We start from the raw sequence: 25,213 nt of genomic DNA, 5'->3' as shown, positions 1-25,213 counted from the left end.
TCTGACTCTCCAGAGAATCTCCAAGACTCCTTGTGTATGCATGTGCAACTCACATCCACAGGTGTACATAACAGGTAACAAAATCCACTGCTGGGTCAGTTGGGGGGAGTGAGTAGGCTTCATGCACGAGGTAGGGCTAATAGATGATTCATTACATTGTGAATGTTATTGCTCAACAGAGCACATAGAAGAAACAGGTTGTGTCCTTTAAATATATTTAGAAAAACCAGTTTTTTGTTGTTGTTGCTGGTTGATTGAAACCTTTTACATTCCATGTAATGATTGCATTTAGCTTCTGAACCAACCCTAAGAAGTACCCTTAGAAGGCTGCAGACAAGTATACTTGTTCCCAAGCTCAGCTCAACCACTCACTAGAGAGTGAGCTCACACAAGTATAGTTGCACCAGGCTGACCACCTACCTTGCCATCCCCTGTTCTCAGGACATTACCACTGAAAACAAGAGGCTTTAGGAGCAGAAAGCATTACGTAGGAAGAAGTACAGATGAAAATAAAACAATCAATAAAATTGCAAAATAAAATCAATAAAAAGAAGCGAGAAAAAAAGAGCGCTGCTCAGAGCAAAAGATGAGGCTGCGGGATGGCTGATAATGTCAGCATTCTAAGGGTTAATGGATGAATTCTGACCCTTGAGTGTAAAGTCTTCCTATTGGTCACTAGCTGATTATATGGCACATGACGTGCTGCAACACCTCCAATAGAACTGTTACTGGGATTGGTGTCCTTGGCAACAGATAATAAATGATAGAAATACCGTTTTAACCATTTCCAGCCAACTAGACAGTGCTACTGTACAAACTGTTAAAATGTAATTAAATAATTTGAAAATATAGTTGAAAAATTAAAGAAACATTTTTATGATGTAAATAATGTAAGCTTCAAGTGAACAGTTAAACTGGTCTAAACCCCCTGTTTGTTGTATGTTTCTGTGTGTTGGATCATACAAATCCTCAAAGCCATGTGGCAACAAGTGTGTGATTATTACTCACAACAAGAATGACCCCATTCCCATACAGTAGTGTCTTGACAAATTGGTGTTTTTGAATATTAAATAAGGCCCAATTCGACTTTGGATTCGTATGTACAATATGCAGTTCTACCTCACTGTATACCAATACAAACACACATTTATCCATATAATTACATATATGAACATACATACAAAATCTTACTTACTCTAAGAGACCAATACATATAATTCCATAGGTGATAAGAGAACATACCATCAACAGAACTAGGGGATTTAAACAGCAGGTTTCTAAGTGTTTCCTGAAGAGTAGCACCTCCTAAAAAGGACCCTTGAGTGTAGGCAGTCATGGCTGGAAAGGGTTAAAACCACAACCATGAAACAAAATGAATCATGTAAGTGATAAAGACAGGGTTGGTGTGGAGGGTAGACGGCTGAGGGTTGCTATCCAATAAGAGAGAGATGGTCTAAGTACCAGCCCAGGGTTTCCCTGCATGGCCAGAGGAAACTCGTGGTACGAGAGGTCGGGTTGGACGTTCGTCTGTCGGGCCCAGGTGGTGTGTAGTACGTTAACGTGAGAGGACTGACGCCCAGGGGTCTCGGAGGGAGGCACAAACAGAAAGGTCTGCTGGCTGGGGGTGGCCCACTCCATGGCCCTCTGCAGTGGCGTCCCTCCCCCCAGCCTCCGCCCCGTAGAAGGTGTGTGGGATGGACTGGGCGGCCGAGGCGGCCCCGAACTGGGGCGGAGGAGAGTGGAAATCTCCACAGTCAGAGGAGGCCATGGAGTCACTGGAAGGTTCCGGGCTGCAGTCCTTCTGGCCCTGGTGCAGTAGCAGGCTCCCGGGAGGGAGAGGCATCTCAGGGCTGACGTAACTGTAGAGTTCCTCAGTGACTGGCTGCAGGCGGCTGTAGGTCCCAGACCCCCCTGACTGTCCTCCTGGTCCCCCCTGCTCCTCCAGGTTGAGGTCCATGGAGCCGCGGCGAGCCCTGTACAGTCTAGAGGCCAGCACGCCAGAGTCGGCCCCAGCGGCGGCCGCTGCAGTAGCCATGTTTTGGACGTGGAACTCGAACACGCTGCCTTGCGGGGGCTCCATGACTGGGGGAGCGGACTGGGGGAAGGAGGCGGAGTGCTGCAGCTGGTACCCATCGGTAGTACCCGAGGCCTGCGGGCTCAAGGTGCTCATGGGTGGCAGCTGAGGGATGGGGCTGTGGCGCATGTGACTCTGCATGTGGGGGTGGTAGGTCTGGGCGTAGGCCGGCTGTGGAGGGTCGTACACGGCCAGGCTGGCGGCTGCCGCGGCCTGCATCTGCTGGTGGAAGCTGATCTGGTTGATCTGGTGAGCAGTCATGGGGTAGCCCCCATAGGCCATGGCCTCGAAGTGATCCAGCAACGCTGCCTGGTTCAGACTCAGTCTCCGCACAGCCTCCACCACCTCCTCCTGCTGCTGCTCTGCCCTCACGTCCTTGTACCCGTACAGAGGGTCCTGGAGGGACTGCCCTTGGAGGTGCTGGTGCATGGGCTCTCCTAATGACCCCAGCCTCGGAGCACCGTAGCCGGGCACCATGAAGAGGGACGAGGGATCCACTCCCAGGTGCCCATCCACTCCTCCTCCTCCACCCATGCCCAGCCCCTCCATCCCTGGGTGGTAGGGGTGCAGACTGCTGGCGTAGCGGGGTAGGCAGGCTGGAAGTGGCGTGTATGGGCCTCCAAGATAGACGTGCTCTTGCGGCGTTGGGCGTTGTAGGCCTTGGAGGGAGGGCAGGCAGGCGGCGGTGAGAAGGAGACGGGGCGCTCCAGGATGGAGGGGAGAAAGAGAGGCGGCGTGGGGTCCGGAAGGCCTGCTGAGGCCCAGACTCCTCCTCCACTGCTGTACTGGTGAGTCACAGACTGCGGCTGAAGTGACATAAGATTATAGATAGATGCATCATCTTCATGAGAGAGAGAAGCACCGTTATATACTGTAGTATTCAGAGAGATACAAAGAGAGAAGAGGGTGAAGAGGTATATCAAAAGAGAACAAGAGAGATAGCAGTGCTATACATTTCTGCTAATGCATTAATCCCTGCAACGGATAAAGAAAGTCAAGAATCTAGCAAAGAAACCAATGAAGAACTTAACCAAAAGATGAGGGTACAGACAGACAGTATAATAGCTTCTAGGTATGAAATTAAATGCAGATGTGGCAAAGATGGCTTCCTTTAAGGTCAACAGACTGCTGCTACTGTGACATTAAATGGTTAACTATAAACTGCACCTTATATACAAAACTATCTAGCATGATGATGATGTAAGTCATTACATTATATTACATGATGTGTATTTTGGGGGGTTTAAACCTTTGAAGCTGACAGTGAATGATGTTCATGCTAATTGAAATTGTACCTGCTGCTTAATGAAGACTTTAGTGGATTCCTGGATAAAACAGGTGACCACACCAACTACTGTACATAGATCTGACTGAATGTACTCTACTCAATAGTTCAATCTACATCTCATATTGTGTCTTGTGACTCCAGTAAAATGGGCTGAGATGACAAACTAAAGTGTTGTTTGAGTTGTTGTTCATATTGGGGAAGTGTAGCGTAGCTAGCAGTCTGACCAGTCTCACTAGGAGGGAAGGGAAGTGTAGCTAGCAGTCTGACCAGTCTCACTAGGAGGGAAGGGAAGTGTAGCTAGCAGTCTGACCAGTCTCACTAGGAGGGTAAGGGAAGTGTAGTGTAGCTAGCAGTCTGACCAGTCTCACTAGGAGGGGAGAGAAGTGTAGCTAGCAGTCTTACCAGTCTCACTAGGAGGGAAGGGAAGTGTAGCTAGCAGTCTGACCAGTCTCACTAGGAGGGAAGGAAAGTGTAGCTAGCAGTCTGACCAGTCTCACTAGGAGGGTAAGGGAAGTGTAGTGTAGCTAGCAGTCTGACCAGTCTCAAAAGGAGGGGAGGGAAGTGTAGCTAGCAGTCTGACCAGTCTCACTATGAGGGAAGTGTAGTGTAGCTAGCAGTCTGATCAGTCTCACTAGGAGGGAAGTGTAGTGTAGCTAGCAGTCTGATCAGTCTCACTAGGAGGGAAGGGAAGTGTAGTGTAGCTAGCAGCCTGACCAGTCTCACTAGGAGGGAAGGGAAGTGTAGCTAGCAGTCTCACTAGGAGGGAAGGAAAGTGTAGCTAGCAGTCTGACCAGTCTCACTAGCAGGGTAAGGGAAATGTAGTGTAGCTAGCAGTCTGACCAGTCTCACTAGGAGGGAAGGGAAGTGTAGCTAGCAGTCTCACTAGGAGGGAAGGAAAGTGTAGCTAGCAGTCTGACCAGTCTCACTAGGAGGGTAAGGGAAATGTAGTGTAGCTAGCAGTCTGACCAGTCTCACTAGGAGGGAAGGGAAGTGTAGCTAGCAGTCTCACTAGGAGGAAAGTGTAGCTAGCAGTCTGACCAGTCTCACTAGGAGGGAAGGGAAGTGTAGCTAGCAGTCTCACTAGGAGGGAAGGGAAGAGTAGCTAGCAGTCTGACCAGTCTCACTAGGAGGGAAGTGTAGTGTAGCACCAGTCTCACTAGGAGGGAAGGGAAGTGTAGCTAGCAGTCTGACCAGTCTCACTAGGAGGGAAGTGTAGTGTAGCAGCAGTCTGACCAGTCTCACTAGGAGGGTAGGGAAGTGTACTGTAGCAGCAGTCTGACCAGTCTCACTAGGAGAGTAAGGGAAGTGCCAGGCAGTCTGTATTTAATGCGAGCACAGGGCGCCTGGCGAGAGGCCCGAAGCAAAGAACAGCAGGGTTCACTCACAGGTATCTGAAAGTGGATTAAATATTAATTTGAATACACAATAATCAGATTTTCTGTTCTCTATTTGTTATGTCTCTCTATATGTCTCTACTGTTTTGTCCCTCGTCTCTCCTTCTCCTTGTTTCAGATACCCATAGATAGCCCTACTGAGCTCCGGTCCCAGCTCCACCAGACTACACCCTGGTTCACACCACTCTGTGGCCAGAGATGCTCTAACATACAGGGCTGACAAACACCGCCGGGAGGCTGGCTCGGCGTTGTTGCCGTGGGCGAGGCGGGGTGGAATGCAGGGGCAGGACACTCTCCAGGGCCTTGGAGAGCCGGCCCGCAAACGTGTCGCCGTCGTCCGACCCCCGGCAGGGGGAGTGGGGGGCGGAGAGCACCGGAGGAGGGGTGGAGGGCCGGTTGGGAAGGCAGGACAGAGCAGGAGGGGTGGAGGAAAAGTAGGGGACGCAAACGGACATGCTACGGCCGCGGTGGCGGGAGGTGGTGAGAGAGGCTGCAGGCGGAAGGAAGGAGGGAAGGACAATTAACCATAGAATGTATGGAACACTGGTGAACTAAACACAGGTGAACAGAGGTGACAAACAGAGCTGAAAGATCTAAAGATCTGATAACACGGGACACGATAAACACTATGGAATAAAGACGAGACACATGGCATTAGAAGAAGGGAGTATGAAAGTTAGAAAGCGGTTTCAAAAAATCAGGCAAGAGCATATTGGAAACAGAAAGAGGTTAGATAAGAGGTAAGTAAAACTGATTAAAAGGAAAAGTAATCTACAATCTCAAGTTATAGATGTGCGAACTAGAGCCATTTCTAGGTCATCTAAAGTGTTTATTAACAAGCTAGGATGACTAAAATAAAACTAAAGAAGCTCTAATCTATTTCTTGCGGCTTTGTTCTAAATGAAACTACCTGAATAAGAACCATTCAATGTAGTGGTATTGCACCACTATCTAGGGCATTTAAGAAGATATTCTACCCTCAGACCAATCCCAGTGTCCGTGTCCAAAACGGCACCCTATTTCCCTATAGAGATCTAAGCTCCTGGTCAGACGTAGTGCGCTATATAGGGAATAGGGTGCCATTTCAGACGCAGACAGTGTTCTAAATCATAGTGAGGCTGAAAGGAAAATCACAGCCACAGACTGTGTACTGCTCTGCTGCAGGAAACTAAATATAGCTAGTTAGCCAGCTGCCTGGCAGGGGACTTGGCAATGCCAGTGTACCAGAGGCACAGTCTGCTCTGTCTGTACAATGATTCACAGACACATTCACCTTGCTGATTCTACACAATGGCCTAAAAAGAAATCAATGTTCCACCAAGAGTGGTCAGGGAACAGTTGATTTGAGGGTTGATGACGCTATTCCTTATTCATCCACACTGTGCCTAGTCAATTCTTCTGTTTATATAGTCTAGTGAAGCCTACTGGTTACTGGTTATAGTCTAGTGAAGCCTACTGGTTACAGTCTAGTGAAGCCTACTGGTTACTGGTTATAGTCTAGTGAAGCCTACTGGTTACTGTGCCACTGGCTATAAGATAGCAGAGGATACTACTAAAAGGCAAGGCCCAGCACAGTGTGGGCTTTCAAGAGATGAAGGGCTATGAACTCATTCTCAAAGTAAATCACAGCTTTGTTGATGGAACCTTCCAGAAGTGAATTCTGTTGCAGCCCAGGAACAGCTGGTAGAACTCGTGAAAACATTGTTTACATCCAATGAGATGTTTAACAGGTCAACATAGTACAGCGGTTAAAAGGGATTTACTGAAAAGAAGTGATGTGATTTATTTCACACAGGGAACCATAACATTTGATCATAACACACAATAAATAAATTGACAAAGAGGAAGACATAAAATAATCTCAAATGACACAAAACTTAGAACCAAAAAGTAGTGCAGCAGACTGCATAGACACACCAATCAATCCCATCTTTCAGTATGAAAAACACAACGCGTAAGAATGGACCGCAAAATATGAAGTCCACAAGCCTTTTTCAGGTTGGATTTGATTGATATACAGCTGTGTTTTTGCTTATTCAGATGTAATAATAGCAGGAGCTAGGCATTGTTTCAAGGTCAAATATGTCATTTAGGACTAATGGCAATATCAGTTAAACACTTCTACCACTATCATTCAGCAGATTGATTCACTGTAAAGTAATGGCACCTGATGGTCAAATAAAACCTAACAATGGTCAAATGATTGCAGAATTTAAAAGTGGCTGTGGTTGTCATGCCCAATACATTTTTGTTCAAGCTTACCAAAGACTACACACACACACACGGTGGAATTAATGTGGAATCCAGGTTGAATGCAAACAATACTTGATAAGCTTGAACAGCTTGGAAATCTCAGTGTAACATATGGCATCAGGTGTATGGTTTGTGGTGACAGCTCCATAGCTTTAGGAAGGTCTAGTGAGCTATAATTCACTGACACTATGGAGATGACTGAGTCGGCTCCAGTAACAAGGCTTGTGATTCAATGCGTCTCACACTGATGAGTGATGGCTGGCTGAGGTGACTGCCCAGTGTGCCAGACAGAGAGCCTAAAAACACCAGCATGGCACCTCTAAAATAAACAGTATGGGATTGATGGAGGCCCTGACAGCTTGCACAGCTAACTAATATCTATACAAACAACACAAATAATGAGAAATACCAACATGAGAACTATTAATAATATGTACCAGAAATGATTGGTTGGGATTGGGGGGGGCAGGCTACTGTACTAGAACGAGATGCATGGTATAACTGAGGATGCAGCGCAATGTGGAAGGTATGAGGGGAAAAAGGAATCAAACTCTAAGCGTGGAGTTTGTTTACTTCTGAGTGACTCTGGTTTCTCCAACATGCATCCTTCTGTTCAGAAATGCTAATCAAACCAACTGACATGGGGCAAAACAACAGTTCAATTCATTAAAACAAAAGATGTAGAAGACAACTGACCAAACTGTACTCCAGGAACTAAAACACACAAAGTAACTGATTTCACAAACTTGCAGCTGTTCTCACTTTTGGCAGATCAAAGGCTAGTTAATTCTGGTACTTACCTGTAAGTCACTGTGACTGAAGACCCAAGAGCATGACTGGGGCTGCTAACCTATGGGATGGTCTTCATATACTGGACATCTGTCTAAACCCTTTAGGATGGTGTCAATTAGACATCTGTCTAAACCCTTTAGGATGGTGTTAATTAGACATCTGTCTAAACCCTTTAGGATGGTGTCAATTAGACATCTGTCTAAACCCTTTAGGATGGTGTTAATTAGACATCTGTCTAAACCCTTTAGGATGGTGTCAATTAGACATGTCTAAACCCTTTAGGATGGTGTTAATTAGACATCTGTCTAAACCCTTTAGGATGGTGTCAATTAGACATCTGTCTAAACCCTTTAGGATGGTGTTAATTAGACATCTGTCTAAACCCTTTAGGATGGTGTCAATTAGACATCTGTCTAAACCCTTTAGGATGGTGTCAATTAGACATCTGTCTAAACCCTTTAGGATGGTGTCAATTAGACATCTGTCTAAACCCTTTAGGATGGTGTCAATTAGACATCTGTCTAAACCCTTTAGGATGGTGTTAATTAGACATCTGTCTAAACCCTTTAGGATGGTGTTAATTAGACATCTGTCTAAACCCTTTAGGATGGTGTTAATTAGACATCTGTCTAAACCCTTTAGGATGGCGTTAATTATACATCTTTCTAAACCCACATGTGTTCTAGAAAATAGGTTTTGAACTTTTGACCTTTAGGGGTGACCGTGGGGTTAAGCCCTGTTAGTGGAGACAGACGGGTACCTACGGAGCAGGAAGGGCAGCTCATTTGTGACTAGGCTATATATTTTGGGTGTAGATTAACATATTTGTTTGAAATTCCTTTATTTGTGTGTTTTGGGCGAAGATCAACCGTTGTCTTGTGTGACTGTGTTTGGGATTCCTTAAATTTGTTCGTTTTTCTGGGTCTTCGGTTTCAACTTTCAATCTAAAAATGCTCTGGTATTGTTGTATGACTAAAAGCTATACCTGTTCCTGTCCTGTTCCTTGTATTAGCTTGAGGGGAAATATGAGAGCATATTAAAACACCGAATTAACAGCCAGTTTAATATTCTATAAAGGCCCTATTCCTCCCAATACACTGAAGAATACTGTTCCAGACATTGGTTTTGGAGTCTCTTGGCAAACAGCAAGACCATCAGCGTTACTGTTGAAAGAAGAACTGTAAAACCTGACCTCTGGTTCTCTCTGAAAATTGCCACTGAGCTTGTCATTTATTCATTACTGAATAAGTGGGTTAGAAGGCAGCTGCTGGTCCACCACCGCGCTTCCAAGAAGAGTGAAATGTGAAATTGAAGAACTCGTGGGACTACAGTAGCCTGATGTCAGACATGTCTCTGCTGTATTGGAAACTCCTCTTATAATTGTCATGATTAGTGTAACAATGACCATAGGAGTTGGCAAGACAGCACAAACAGATGTGGGATTATAAAGGACTACAGGACAAACCTGAGAGGGCAGCCGGGAAGGAAAAAGATGTCTCCATTTCAAAGATTGAGAACCTCTTCATCTCAAAGGGAACTGGCTCCAAATCCACTCTTCAGACATCACTCTCATGCATATTACAACTACAAACTCCACTGCAATTCACTTCACTTCTATCTTCCTAAGAACTACAAAATAAATATACAAAATCCCTCCGACTCGTCACTTACCATGTTCTGCTGTTGGTAGGCATTGAGCTGCTGCTGCTGTTGTTGCTGCTGGGGGGAAGGGGAGGGGTAGGGGGCCTGGGTTTGGCCCTGCTGCTGCTGGGTGGCAGGGATGTTGCTATAGGACATGGTCAGCTGGCCCAGATGGGACTCAGAGAACAGGGACGAACCCTGGCCGTTGTCCACCGCGCCGTCAGCTGTAGGTGGAGGGGACAAGAACACACACAGTGACCAGATGAGAAAGGAGGGGAGAGGGAGGGAGAGAGAGAGGTGGAAACACACACACACTACCACCGTGTGTGTGTGTGTGTGTGTGTGAGAGATTATATATATATGAGAGCGAGAGAGAAATCCAGATCAAGAGAGCCATTGAGAGATATATGATATCAACTACATTGTCTTCCTGATTTCCTGGCGCATTCTCGATAATCATAGAATATACAGTGCATTCAGAAAGTATTCAGACCCTTTGACTTTTTCCACTTTTTTATTTTTTTACATTACAGCCTTATTTTAAAATTGAGTAAATCGTTTTGTCCCCCTCAATCTACACACAATACCCCATAGTGACAAAGCAAAAACAGGTTTTTAGAAATATTTGCAATTTTGTATTGTATTTTTTTAAAGACTGAAATATCACATTTACATAAGTATTCAGACCCTTTGGCAGCGATTACAGCCTCAGGTCTTCTTGGGTATGACGCTACATTATTGGCACACCTGTATTTGGGGAGTTTCTCCCATTCTTCTCTGCAGATCCTCTCAAGCTATGTCAGGTTAGATGGGGAGCGTCACTGCACAGCTATTTTCAGGTTTCTCCAGAGATGTTCGATCGGGTTCAAGTCCGGGCCCTGGCTGGGCCACTCAATGACATTGAGACTTGTCCCGAAGCCACTCCTGTGTTGTCTGTGTGCTTAGGGTCTTTGTCCTGTTGGAAGGTGAACCTTCACCTCAGTCTGAGGTCTTGAGCACTCCGGAGCAGGTTTTCATCAAGGATCTCTCTGTACTTTGCTCCGTTCATCTTTCCTTTGATCCAGACTAGTCTCCCAGTCCCTACCGCTGAAAAACATCCTCACAGCATGATGCTGCCACCACCATGCTTCACCGCAGGGATGGTATTGGCCAGGTGATGAGCAGTGCCTGGTTTCCTCCAGACCTGACGCTTGGAATTCAGGCCAAAGAGTTCAATCTTGGTTTCATTAGACCAGAGACTCTTGTTTCTCATGGTCTGAGAGTCCTTTAGGTGCCTTTTTGGCAAACTCCAAGCGGGCTGTCATGTGCCTTTTGCTGAGGAGTGGCTTCCGTCTGGCCACTACCATAAAGGCCTGATTGGTGAAGTGCTGCAGAGATGGTTGTCCTTCTGGAAGGTTCTCCCCTCTCCACAGAGGAACTCTGGAGCTCTGTCAAGAGTGACCATCGGGTTCTTGGTCACCTCCCTGACCAAGGTCCTTCTCCCCTGATTGGTCAGATTGGCGGTTCCAAACTTCTTCCATTTAAGAATGATGGACGCCACTGTGTTCTTGGGGACCTTCAATGCTACAGATATTTTTTGGTACCCTTCCCCAGATCTGTGCTGACACAATCCTGTCTCGGAGCTCTATGGACAATTCCTTCAACCTTATGGCTTGTTTTTTTCTCTGACATGCACTGTCAACTGTGGGACCTTATATAGACAGGTGTGCGCCTTTCCAAATCATATCCAATCAATTGAATTTACCACCGGTGGACTCCAATCAAGTTGTAGAAACATCTCAAGGATGATCAATTCAAACAGGATGCACCTGAGCTCAATTTCGAGTCTGAATACTTATGTAAATAAGATTTTGTTTACATTTTTTAAATAAGTTAGCAAAAATGTATAAAATCCTCTTTTACTTTGTCATTATGGGGTATTGCGGGCAGATTGACGCAATTTTTTATTTATTTAATACATTTTTGAATAAGGCTGTAACGTAACAAAATGTGGAAAAAGTGAAGGGGTCTGAATACTTTTCTGAATGCACGGTAAATAAATCACATCCCTGAGTGAGACGCTGTGCCTAGTCCACATACATGTCATGGAGGTGTTGGCCTGTTGGTACTGCTGCTGGTCCATCTCTGGGTCCTCCTTCTCAGTCCGGGCTATGGGGGGCTGGGGGGGTGACTGACTCTGCTGGGGGGATCTGAGGGCCTCTGCTGCCTGTAGGGGCTGCTGCTGCTTCTGATTCCTCTTCTCCAACTCCTCTCTGACCAGCTGCCTCTGTTCTCTCTTCTTTTGGATCAGAGACACTCGGTCTTTGATGGCCTTGGCCATCGTCTTGTGGTCTCCCTCGCACACATAGCCAGACTCAACCTGTTGGGACAGGAGAAGGAACAACCATGACTAGTCAATCTGTTTTAACAGTCACCACAAGATCTCTCTCAGTGATGAGCTTCTACACCTCTATCCAGCCACCTTTTTCATTGATGTTGTGGTTTTGTTATAACAAAAACACACGGTATCAATCGATCAACCAACCAACAATAAACCGTACCATTTCCTGTGCCACATCTTCGGGGAAGTCCTTATTGAGGTCGAAGGAGAACTCGATGGCTTCGTTGTCCTTGTACTTTCCCTTCAGCTTCTTAACGTCTTCTATCCTCAGCCACAGTTTGATAGCGATCATCTCCCCATCGTCCTCCTCGGCCAGCTCCACACGGACACCAGTCTCCTCCTGGAAGAACGCATGGCTCAGCAGGATCTTAATGACATATCTGTGGCAGTGGAGGAGGGATGGGGAAGAGAGAGGGGGAAAATAGAGAGAGGGGAAGAGAGAGGGGGAAAATAGAGAGGGGGAGATTGATGAAAGAGTTTAGCATGAACAAACAAACAAGGTCAAAACAGGTTTTATTACATTCAATAAGTTCGGCATGGTGCATGATTAATCTATTAGCCCATTTACAGAGGACATTACACAACTCTGTGTGGGCTGGCCTAAAGGACTGCAATAGAGCTGTGTGCTGACATCTAGTACTATGGCTTATTGATATCCTAGAATAACTATGTATATTTACTATCCATAAATTATCAATCACTATGTATATTTACTATCCATAAATTATCATAAACGCTATGTATATTTACTATCCACAAATTATATCCCATATTAACTATGTATATTTACTATCCATAAATTACATCCCATATTAACTATGTACAGTCGTGGCCAAAAGTTTTGAGAATGACACAAATATTAATTTTCACAAAGTTTGCTGCTTCAGTGTCTTTAGATATTTTCGTCAGATGTTACTATGGAATACTGAAGTATAATTACAAGCATTTCATAAGTGTCAAAGGCTTTTATTGACAATTACATGAAGTTGATGCAAAGAGACAATATTTGCAGTGTTGACCCTTCTTTTTCAAGACCTCTGCAATCCGCCCTGGCATGCTGTCAATTAACTTCTGGGCCACATCCTGACTGATGGCAGCCCGTTCTTGCATAATCAATGCTTGGAGTTTGTCAGAATTTGTGGGTTTTTGTTTGTCCACCCACCGCTTGAGGATTGACCACGAGTTCTCAATGGGATTAAGGTCTGGGGAGTTTCCTGGCCATGGACCCAAAATAGATGTTTTGTTCCCCGAGCCACTTAGTTATCACTTTTGCCTTATGGCAAGGTGCTCCATCATGCTGGAAAAGGCATTGTTCGTCACCAAACTGTTCCTGGATGGTTGGGAGAAGTTGCTCTCGGAGGATGTGTTGGTACCATTCTTTATTCATGGCTGTATTCTTAGGCAAAATTGTGAGTGAGCCCACTCCCTTGGCTGAGAAGCAACCCCACACACATGAATGGTCTCAGGATGCTTTTCTGTTGGCATGACACAGGACTGATGGTAGCGCTCACCTTGTCTTCTCCGGACAAGCTTTTTTCCCGATGCCCCAAACAATCATAAAGGGGATTCATCAGAGAAAATGACTTTACCCCAGTCCTCAGCAGTCCAATCCCTGTACCTTTTGTAGAATATCAGTCTGTCCCTGATGTTTTTCCTGGAGAGAAGTGGCTTCTTTGCTGCCCTTCTTGACACCAGGCCATCCTCCAAAAGTCTTCGCCTCACTGTGCGTGCAGATGCACTCACACCTGCCTGCTGCTATTCCTGAGCAAGCTCTGTACTGGTGGTGCCCCGATACCGCAGCTGAATCAACTTTAGGAGACGGTCCTGGCGCTTGCTGGACTTTCTTGGGTACCCTGAAGCCTTCTTCACAACAATTGAACCGCTCTCCTTGAAGTTCTTGATGATCCGATAAATGGTTGATATAAGTGCAATCTTACTGGCAGCAATATCCTTGCCTGTGAAGCCCTTTTTGTGCAAAGCAATGAAGACTGCATGTGTTTCCTTGCAGGTAACCATGGCTGACAGAGGAAGAACAACGATTCCAAGCACCACCCTCCTTTTGAAGCTTCCAGTCTGTTATTCGAACTCAATCAGCATGACAGAGTGATCTCCAGCCTTGTCCTCGTCAACACTCACACCTGTGTTAACGAAAGAATCACTGACATGATGTCAGCTGGTCCTTTTGGGATTCAGTTCATTTGCATGGCAAAGAGGGACTTTGCAATTCATCTGATCACTCTTCATAACATTCTGGTGCATATGCAAATTGCCATCATACAAACTGAGGCAGCAGACTTTGTGAAAACTAATATTGGTGTCATTCTCAAAACTTTTGGCCACGACTGTATATTTACTATCCAGAAATTATATCCCATATTAACCATGTATATTTACTATCCATAAATGATATCCTATAATAACTATGTATATTTACTATCCTATAATAACCATGTATATTTACTATCCATAAATGATATCCTATAATAACCATGTAATTTACAATCAATAAATTATATTTACTATCCAATATTTTCATACTTAATTACTATCATATCCTTAGTATGTTTTCTATCCATGACTCGGACAACGGGCATTATTGAAGGCACAATGTTACCTCTCAGGACATCTTATCATCATGTGAGGCTCAGCTGGTAAGTGTCTTTGGATAAATGTGCATGTCTGCTAAGTTCATTATTATATTACAGTGATGTTTAATGCATGACTGAGCAGAATACATGTGCAGCACAGGGTGCAGCACAGGGTGAAGCACAGGGTGAGCTCACACTCACACACAAAAACATGTCAGTTTATGGATGAATGCAGTGTTTACACCTCCAGTAAGGTGATGGATCATCAATGTAGGCCGACTAGGCACCAACAAAACTAATCAAATCAAATGTTATTTGTCGCATGGTAAACAGGGTGTAGACTAACCGTGAAATGCTGACTGACGGGTCTTCCCAACAACGTAGAGAAAAATAGAAAGATAATAACACCAGGAATAAATACACAATGCGTAACAATGAGTTGATGTGCAGGGTACGAGGTAACTGAGGTAGCTATGCACATATAGGTAGGGATAAAGTGACTAGGCAACAGGATAGATAATAAACAGTCGCAGCGGCGTATGTGGGGCGGCGGGTAGCCTAGAGGTTAGAGCGTTGGAATAGTAACCGAAAGATTGCAAGATCGAATCCCGGAGCTGACAAGGTAAAAAGCTCTCCAGGAACAGGGTTGCAGAGCCCTGCACTAGTGAGTCTAGTTTAAATAGCAAACATACTATTATTGTTGAGACCGACCGCATAGTTAAGTCATACATTTCATGCATCGTTAAGTTAACCTCAATCATTAACCTGTCATTCTTCTGGTACTTTAGACAGAGCTGTATATAAATCAGTGTGAAAAAACAAGGCTATAGTCATGATATCAAACACAGTGAGAATGTCTGCACAGTATAGCCAGCCTTTCCATGCATCGTTGAGTTAACAAACCTCAACCATGCAACATTAGTTTCAAGTACCAGGAGAATGACAAAGTGGGGAAAAACCCAAGGCTTTAGTTTAAATAGTAAACATACAAATGATGTTGTTAGACAACATAGTTTAAGTCGGTCTTTTTATCCATTGTTCTGTCTAAAACCTCAAGCATGCATCATTAAGGACCCAGAGCGAGGAAAAAACATTGCTTGATTATACTTAGACTAGTGGCAGTAACATCCTAGCCACATATTAAAAGCTTTACTGCACTTTTCTTTTCTCAAGGGTGGAGTTAGTTTTTGTTGCATGGTGTTGCATGGTGTTGTATGATATGTCTATAATACAAACACAGACTTTTATTAGAATGACAATAAAAGAGAGATGAAGCCTACTAGTAGGAGACAGCATAGATGTATTAATCCAACTGGCGGCTTGGCTACTGAAACCACATTTAAACTGCTGGGGATTTGATGATCTCCCAGTGTTCATGCATTGTTAAACAGCTAGCACCCGAGGTAGACAGCCATGTCACCATCAACCTTTCCACTGCTTCATCAGTGAAACATCATACCGGGGTTTCATCTTACAACAAATTACCAAATATTGATGCTTGCATTCCTCCCCACATTTCATATTTCAATGCACTAATGCAAAATTGTTGCCCTTGGTTCAAGGCCTGAACAGCCTGCACAGTGCAAACACAATGCAGTATAGCAGAGTGATATATTGATTTCTTAGCTGTGTGTGAGAGAGCAGTCTTTCCAGCTCTCTCTCTCAATGACAAATTCATTCACTACTCAACTGGCCTCACTGAGTAAATTTGACCTTCAAATGCAAACTTTAAAAAGACACCCAGTATATACCTTTCAAATACTGAGGTGTAGTAAAACATCTCAGAAAAACTCATCAACAAAGCCTTCTTTGACAGGATTGACATGTAGTTAAACATGAAGGCTGTAAATCTTCCTGAGAGTGACTGTAGTAAAACATGACTGATGACCATTTCAACAAAAATACATTACAAAAAAAAGTGTCCTTCAAAACAAGTCAGTTTGTTCCCCGACTAGGCCAGGTGGATTCAAGCTTTTTCAGCAGGGACCCCATTTTTTACGGTAGAATCAGGGGACCCTATTATTTTCCCATTAATATCTTGCGACCTCACCACAAATCTAATGACAACCTTACACTCAACAAATAACCTTCAATTCAATGCAATTTGTCAAGGGAGCATTTTAAATCTGTACGCCTCCTTCTGTGTGTTGTGATGTTTTAGGTCACTTTGAGTGTTTCGTATCCCAGAATGTGCTGCGTTTAATTGATTTGCTTAAAAATAAAAACACAGAAAACAAGTTAAAGAAATCAAAAAGCAATGAAAAGGAGATCGTCAAATGAAGCTGGTTTTGTTTGTGGAGGTCAAGACTCTCTTATCAAAATGAAAATAAACCAAAATATATTTATTCAATACAATTGTATCTTTCAAATGATCTTTCTCCAAAAAGCTTTGGATATTGTCCCATAAAATATTTGCTACTGTTAATTTGTATTGTATTTTGGCGACCGCACTTCAGTGTCGCGACCCCGACTTTGAAGAATACTGCTCTAGACTAAATCATCCAAAAACTGACACGTAGTCAAGGCAACCATGAGTGACATTCATATTTAACAGTGGTGAGGGGTTTTGACAGACAGGTAGTTGTCAGCTAGAGACAGTAATACAGGTTCAGTTCCTCTTGTTTTGGTTCAACAGGAACAGAGAGTGGAAAAGGAAACACTCTGTCCACAAACTGTGGGAGATTTATGTAGTGATTCACGTGTGTGTGTGTGTGTGTGTGTGTGTGTGTGTGTGTGTGTGTGTGTGTGTGTGTGTGCGTGCCTTGGTGCTGGGCCTGTTTGTAGAACTAAGCAGCAGGCTGACCAAGGCCTTCAGGCCACCCTCAGACTCTGAACATCATGTGTGTGTTTTTTTTTTTTTTTTTTGTTTTTCTTGGTCTGGGCCTTAGAACTAAGCAGCAGGCTGACCAAGGCCTTCAGGCCACCCTCAGACTCTGAACATCATGTGTGTGAATGACAGATGAAAGGACAAACAGCACCCCAAGGTGTGTGTGTTTGTGTACAGAATACACACACACACACTAGCTCACCTCTCATCTTTGTTCTGGCGGATGCATCCCTCGATGATTTCCTTCACTTCTGGTATGGCTACCTTGTCAAAGCTGGCCGGTTTGACTCCCTGTGGGGGCAGAAACACAGGAGAACATTAAATCAATGTGCCAGCTGAAGCATGAGGCCGACAGAGACCCCCACTTCACCTCATTATGGAGCAGGGGGCGTCCAGTGGAAAGATCAAGGCCAAGGAATCAAGAGAGAGAAACAGCAACAAAGTGAGCGAGAGAGAAAAAGAGAGGAGGCCTCAGTTACAAAACTACTTCTGATCCAGTTAGCTTTCAATTCTGGTTGAGCGTAGCAGTGGGTCATTTTCCTTACGACAGGGACCATAAAAGGGTGTGTGTTGTGTGTTTTGTGGGCCCCAGTGAGCTCTAAACAGCCAGGGTAGCCAGCCGTGTTGATTTAACTCAGGGAGTGTGTGGTGTGGCAGGCATGAATCTCTAGCTGAGACAGACTTGGAAGTCTGTCACTGGCTCAGCCCAATGTAGCCCAAGTCTGGCTCGAGACGCTCCAGTAAACCTGGGCCCCAAGCATAACGGGATCAACATAGAAACATACGTGTGAACACAACATGTGAGCCCCATTAGCCGACCATACAAACATGTTTTACTGGACAGCATTGATCAAATCAGGAACAGCTGGGTGTCTTTCCCCTGAGATAAACATGTAAACAACCCGTCTCTCACAACTTGGTGACAAGTCTATTTTCAGACACCATTAGAACACACACCAATACTTTCAGACGCAGATGGAAGCAGCATCTATAGAAAATAGATGACCAGCTCATTTGATCGAAATCAGGCCAAATAAATACTGTATTTCCACCATTCAGCATTTTATCAGATGCACAACCTTTACCAAAAAGGTCCTGGTCAGGGAGGACAAATGGTTCTAAGAGAGTGTCTTGAAGCGCAGGACTTTAATAAAGTCCACATCAAGAGGATTTAGTTGTTGAGATGAATAAGTCCAGCCCAACATCAGGGCAGTGAGAATCAAGAGCAAGTCATCCTCCTGATACCAAGCTGATCAATATAACCTGAACCCAAGGCAAGTCATCCTCCTGATACCAAGCTGATCCATATAACCTGAACCCAAGGCAAGTCATCCCCCTGATACCAAGCTGATCAATATAACCTGAACCCAAGGCAAGTCATCCTCCTGATACCAAGCTGATCCATATAACCTGAACCCAAGGCAAGTCATCCTCCTGATACCAAGCTGATCCATATAACCTGAACCCAAGGCAAGTCATCCTCCTGATACCAAGCTGATCAATATAACCTGAACCCAAGGCAAGTCATCCTCCTGATACCAAGCTGATCAATATAACCTGAACCCAAGGCAAGTCATCCCCCTGATACCAAGCTGATCAATATAACCTGAACCCAAGGCAAGTCATCCTCCTGATACCAAGCTGATCCATATAACCTGAACCCAAGGCAAGTCATCCTCCTGATACCAAGCTGATCAATATAACCTGAACCCAAGGCAAGTCATCCTCCTGATACCAAGCTGATCAATATAACCTGAACCCAAGGCAAGTCATCCTCCTGATACCAAGCTGATCAATATAACCTGAACCCAAGGCAAGTCATCCTCCTGATACCAAGCTGATCAATATAACCTGAACCCAAGGCAAGTCATCCTCCTGATACCAAGCTGATCCATATAACCTGAACCCAAGGCAAGTCATCCTCCTGATACCAAGCTGATCCATATAACCTGAACCCAAGGCAAGTCATCCTCCTGATACCAAGCTGATCAATATAACCTGAACCCAAGGCAAGTCATCCTCCTGATACCAAGCTGATCAATATAACCTGAACCCAAGGCAAGTCATCCCCCCTGATACCAAGCTGATCAATATAACCTGAACCCAAGGCAAGTCATCCTCCTGATACCAAGCTGATCAATATAACCTGAACCCAAGGCAAGTCATCCTCCTGATACCAAGCTGATCCATATAACCTGAACCCAAGGCAAGTCATCCTCCTGATACCAAGCTGATCAATATAACCTGAACCCAAGGCAAGTCATCCTCCTGATACCAAGCTGATCAATATAACCTGAACCCAAGGCAAGTCATCCCCCTGATACCAAGCTGATCAATATAACCTGAACCCAAGGCAAGTCATCCTCCTGATACCAAGCTGATCAATATAACCTGAACCCAAGGCAAGTCATCCTCCTGATACCAAGCTGATCAATATAACCTGAACCCAAGGCAAGTCATCCTCCTGATACCAAGCTGATCCATATAACCTGAACCCAAGGCAAGTCATCCTCCTGATACCAAGCTGATCAATATAACCTGAACCCAAGGCAAGTCATCCTCCTGATACCAAGCTGATCAATATAACCTGAACCCAAGGCAAGTCATCCTCCTGATACCAAGCTGATCAATATAACCTGAACCCAAGGCAAGTCATCCTCCTGATACCAAGCTGATCAATATAACCTGAACCCAAGGCAAGTCATCCTCCTGATACCAAGCTGATCCATATAACCTGAACCCAAGGCAAGTCATCCTCCTGATACCAAGCTGATCAATATAACCTGAACCCAAGGCAAGTCATCCTCCTGATACCAAGCTGATCAATATAACCTGAACCCAAGGCAAGTCATCCTCCTGATACCAAGCTGATCAATATAACCTGAACCCAAGGCAAGTCATCCTCCTGATACCAAGCTGATCCATATAACCTGAACCCAAGGCAAGTCATCCTCCTGATACCAAGCTGATCAATATAACCTGAACCCAAGGCAAGTCATCCTCCTGATACCAAGCTGATCCATATAACCTGAACCCAAGGCAAGTCATCCTCCTGATACCAAGCTGATCAATATAACCTGAACCCAAGGCAAGTCATCCTCCTGATACCAAGCTGATCAATATAACCTGAACCCAAGGCAAGTCATCCTCCTGATACCAAGCTGATCAATATAACCTGAACCCAAGGCAAGTCATCCTCCTGATACCAAGCTGATCAATATAACCTGAACCCAAGGCAAGTCATCCTCCTGATACCAAGCTGATCCATATAACCTGAACCCAAGGCAAGTCATCCTCCTGATACCAAGCTGATCAATATAACCTGAACCCAAGGCAAGTCATCCTCCTGATACCAAGCTGATCAATATAACCTGAACCCAAGGCAAGTCATCCTCCTGATACCAAGCTGATCAATATAACCTGAACCCAAGGCAAGTCATCCTCCTGATACCAAGCTGATCCATATAACCTGAACCCAAGGCAAGTCATCCTCCTGATACCAAGCTGATCAATATAACCTGAACCCAAGGCAAGTCATCCTCCTGATACCAAGCTGATCCATATAACCTGAACCCAAGGCAAGTCATCCTCCTGATACCAAGCTGATCAATATAACCTGAACCCAAGGCAAGTCATCCTCCTGATACCAAGCTGATCCATATAACCTGAACCCAAGGCAAGTCATCCTCCTGATACCAAGCTGATCAATATAACCTGAACCCAAGGCAAGTCATCCTCCTGATACCAAGCTGATCAATATAACCTGAACCCAAGGCAAGTCATCCTCCTGATACCAAGCTGATCCATATAACCTGAACCCAAGGCAAGTCATCCTCCTGATACCAAGCTGATCAATATAACCTGAACCCAAGGCAAGTCATCCTCCTGATACCAAGCTGATCCATATAACCTGAACCCAAGGCAAGTCATCCTCCTGATACCAAGCTGATCAATATAACCTGAACCCAAGGCAAGTCATCCTCCTGATACCAAGCTGATCAATATAACCTGAACCCAAGGCAAGTCATCCTCCTGATACCAAGCTGATCAATATAACCTGAACCCAAGGCAAGTCATCCTCCTGATACCAAGCTGATCAATATAACCTGAACCCAAGGCAAGTCATCCTCCTGATACCAAGCTGATCAATATAACCTGAACCCAAGGCAAGTCATCCTCCTGATACCAAGCTGATCAATATAACCTGAACCCAAGGCAAGTCATCCTCCTGATACCAAGCTGATCAATATAACCTGAACCCAAGGCAAGTCATCCTCCTGATACCAAGCTGATCAATATAACCTGAACCCAAGGCAAGTCATCCTCCTGATACCAAGCTGATCAATATAACCTGAACCCAAGGCAAGTCATCCTCCTGATACCAAGCTGATCCATATAACCTGAACCCAAGGCAAGTCATCCTCCTGATACCAAGCTGATCAATATAACCTGAACCCAAGGCAAGTCATCCTCCTGATACCAAGCTGATCAATATAACCTGAACCCAAGGCAAGTCATCCTCCTGATACCAAGCTGATCAATATAACCTGAACCCAAGGCAAGTCATCCTCCTGATACCAAGCTGATCAATATAACCTGAACCCAAGGCAAGTCATCCTCCTGATACCAAGCTGATCCATATAACCTGAACCCAAGGCAAGTCATCCTCCTGATACCAAGCTGATCAATATAACCTGAACCCAAGGCAAGTCATCCTCCTGATACCAAGCTGATCCATATAACCTGAACCCAAGGCAAGTCATCCTCCTGATACCAAGCTGATCAATATAACCTGAACCCAAGGCAAGTCATCCTCCTGATACCAAGCTGATCAATATAACCTGAACCCAAGGCAAGTCATCCTCCTGATACCAAGCTGATCAATATAACCTGAACCCAAGGCAAGTCATCCTCCTGATACCAAGCTGATCAATATAACCTGAACCCAAGGCAAGTCATCCTCCTGATACCAAGCTGATCAATATAACCTGAACCCAAGGCAAGTCATCCTCCTGATACCAAGCTGATCAATATAACCTGAACCCAAGGCAAGTCATCCTCCTGATACCAAGCTGATCAATATAACCTGAACCCAAGGCAAGTCATCCTCCTGATACCAAGCTGATCCATATAACCTGAACCCAAGGCAAGTCATCCTCCTGATACCAAGCTGATCCATATAACCTGAACCCAAGGCAAGTCATCCTCCTGATACCAAGCTGATCAATATAACCTGAACCCAAGGCAAGTCATCCTCCTGATACCAAGCTGATCAATATAACCTGAACCCAAGGCAAGTCATCCTCCTGATACCAAGCTGATCAATATAACCTGAACCCAAGGCAAGTCATCCTCCTGATACCAAGCTGATCAATATAACCTGAACCCAAGGCAAGTCATCCTCCTGATACCAAGCTGATCAATATAACCTGAACCCAAGGCAAGTCATCCTCCTGATACCAAGCTGATCCATATAACCTGAACCCAAGGCAAGTCATCCTCCTGATACCAAGCTGATCCATATAACCTGAACCCAAGGCAAGTCATCCTCCTGATACCAAGCTGATCAATATAACCTGAACCCAAGGCAAGTCATCCTCCTGATACCAAGCTGATCCATATAACCTGAACCCAAGGCAAGTCATCCTCCTGATACCAAGCTGATCAATATAACCTGAACCCAAGGCAAGTCATCCTCCTGATACCAAGCTGATCCATATAACCTGAACCCAAGGCAAGTCATCCTCCTGATACCAAGCTGATCCATATAACCTGAACCCAAGGCAAGTCATCCTCCTGATACCAAGCTGATCAATATAACCTGAACCCAAGGCAAGTCATCCTCCTGATACCAAGCTGATCAATATAACCTGAACCCAAGGCAAGTCATCCTCCTGATACCAAGCTGATCCATATAACCTGAACCCAAGGCAAGTCATCCTCCTGATACCAAGCTGATCAATATAACCTGAACCCAAGGCAAGTCATCCTCCTGATACCAAGCTGATCAATATAACCTGAACCCAAGGCAAGTCATCCTCCTGATACCAAGCTGATCAATATAACCTGAACCCAAGGCAAGTCATCCTCCTGATACCAAGCTGATCCATATAACCTGAACCCAAGGCAAGTCATCCTCCTGATACCAAGCTGATCAATATAACCTGAACCCAAGGCAAGTCATCCTCCTGATACCAAGCTGATCCATATAACCTGAACCCAAGGCAAGTCATCCTCCTGATACCAAGCTGATCAATATAACCTGAACCCAAGGCAAGTCATCCTCCTGATACCAAGCTGATCCATATAACCTGAACCCAAGGCAAGTCATCCTCCTGATACCAAGCTGATCAATATAACCTGAACCCAAGGCAAGTCATCCTCCTGATACCAAGCTGATCAATATAACCTGAACCCAAGGCAAGTCATCCTCCTGATACCAAGCTGATCAATATAACCTGAACCCAAGGCAAGTCATCCTCCTGATACCAAGCTGATCCATATAACCTGAACCCAAGGCAAGTCATCCTCCTGATACCAAGCTGATCCATATAACCTGAACCCAAGGCAAGTCATCCTCCTGATACCAAGCTGATCCATATAACCTGAACCCAAGGCAAGTCATCCTCCTGATACCAAGCTGATCCATATAACCTGAACCCAAGGCAAGTCATCCTCCTGATACCAAGCTGATCCATATAACCTGAACCCAAGGCAAGTCATCCTCCTGATACCAAGCTGATCAATATAACCTGAACCCAAGGCAAGTCATCCTCCTGATACCAAGCTGATCCATATAACCTGAACCCAAGGCAAGTCATCCTCCTGATACCAAGCTGATCCATATAACCTGAACCCAAGGCAAGTCATCCTCCTGATACCAAGCTGATCAATATAACCTGAACCCAAGGCAAGTCATCCTCCTGATACCAAGCTGATCCATATAACCTGAACCCAAGGCAAGTCATCCTCCTGATACCAAGCTGATCCATATAACCTGAACCCAAGGCAAGTCATCCTCCTGATACCAAGCTGATCAATATAACCTGAACCCAAGGCAAGTCATCCTCCTGATACCAAGCTGATCCATATAACCTGAACCCAAGGCAAGTCATCCTCCTGATACCAAGCTGATCCATATAACCTGAACCCAAGGCAAGTCATCCTCCTGATACCAAGCTGATCCATATAACCTGAACCCAAGGCAAGTCATCCTCCTGATACCAAGCTGATCAATATAACCTGAACCCAAGGCAAGTCATCCTCCTGATACCAAGCTGATCAATATAACCTGAACCCAAGGCAAGTCATCCTCCTGATACCAAGCTGATCCATATAACCTGAACCCAAGGCAAGTCATCCTCCTGATACCAAGCTGATCAATATAACCTGAACCCAAGGCAAGTCATCCTCCTGATACCAAGCTGATCCATATAACCTGAACCCAAGGCAAGTCATCCTCCTGATACCAAGCTGATCAATATAACCTGAACCCAAGGCAAGTCATCCTCCTGATACCAAGCTGATCCATATAACCTGAACCCAAGGCAAGTCATCCTCCTGATACCAAGCTGATCAATATAACCTGAACCCAAGGCAAGTCATCCTCCTGATACCAAGCTGATCCATATAACCTGAACCCAAGGCAAGTCATCCTCCTGATACCAAGCTGATCCATATAACCTGAACCCAGAAACATTGATGGGAATAGGAGCCAGGAACACAGACTCAAACACGGAAACGATTTTAAAAAATAACTCAACGAACCAAACCCTTCCTCTTACTACCTCAGTCTCTTCTCTGCAGAACCCCCCCCCCCCACACACCCCCCCCATCAGAAAGTCTTATAAAAAGAAAACTGTCAAAACAGTAGAGAAGAAAAAGTTCCAGAGAAAGGTAGAGACAGAAAGAGAGAAAAAGAGATTGAGAAAGAGACTTACCGGGATGTGAGAGTGAGAGACAGGTCCAACAGACAG

The 25,213-nt window shown here is 44.9% G+C and overlaps 1 protein-coding gene across 1 annotated transcript in view; it reads right to left on the bottom strand.

Moving 5' to 3' along the window:
- Nucleotides 1-25,213, bottom strand: part of LOC106595753 (serine/threonine-protein kinase WNK1) — a 160,993-nt gene that overhangs the window by 40,233 nt on the left and 95,547 nt on the right. The window contains 6 exon segments of the mRNA XM_045698673.1: nt 1,561-2,660; nt 2,663-2,880; nt 9,473-9,666; nt 11,522-11,801; nt 11,983-12,202; nt 17,440-17,528. Of these exon segments, the coding sequence (XP_045554629.1) occupies nt 1,561-2,660; nt 2,663-2,880; nt 9,473-9,666; nt 11,522-11,801; nt 11,983-12,202; nt 17,440-17,528 (2,101 nt within the window).

Source organism: Salmo salar, chromosome ssa17 (assembly GCF_905237065.1).
Source record: "Salmo salar chromosome ssa17, Ssal_v3.1, whole genome shotgun sequence".
Classification (NCBI taxonomy): domain Eukaryota; kingdom Metazoa; phylum Chordata; class Actinopteri; order Salmoniformes; family Salmonidae; genus Salmo; species Salmo salar.
The sequence above is the reverse complement of the archived record's forward strand: the minus strand, read 5'-3'. Positions and strand labels throughout refer to the sequence as shown.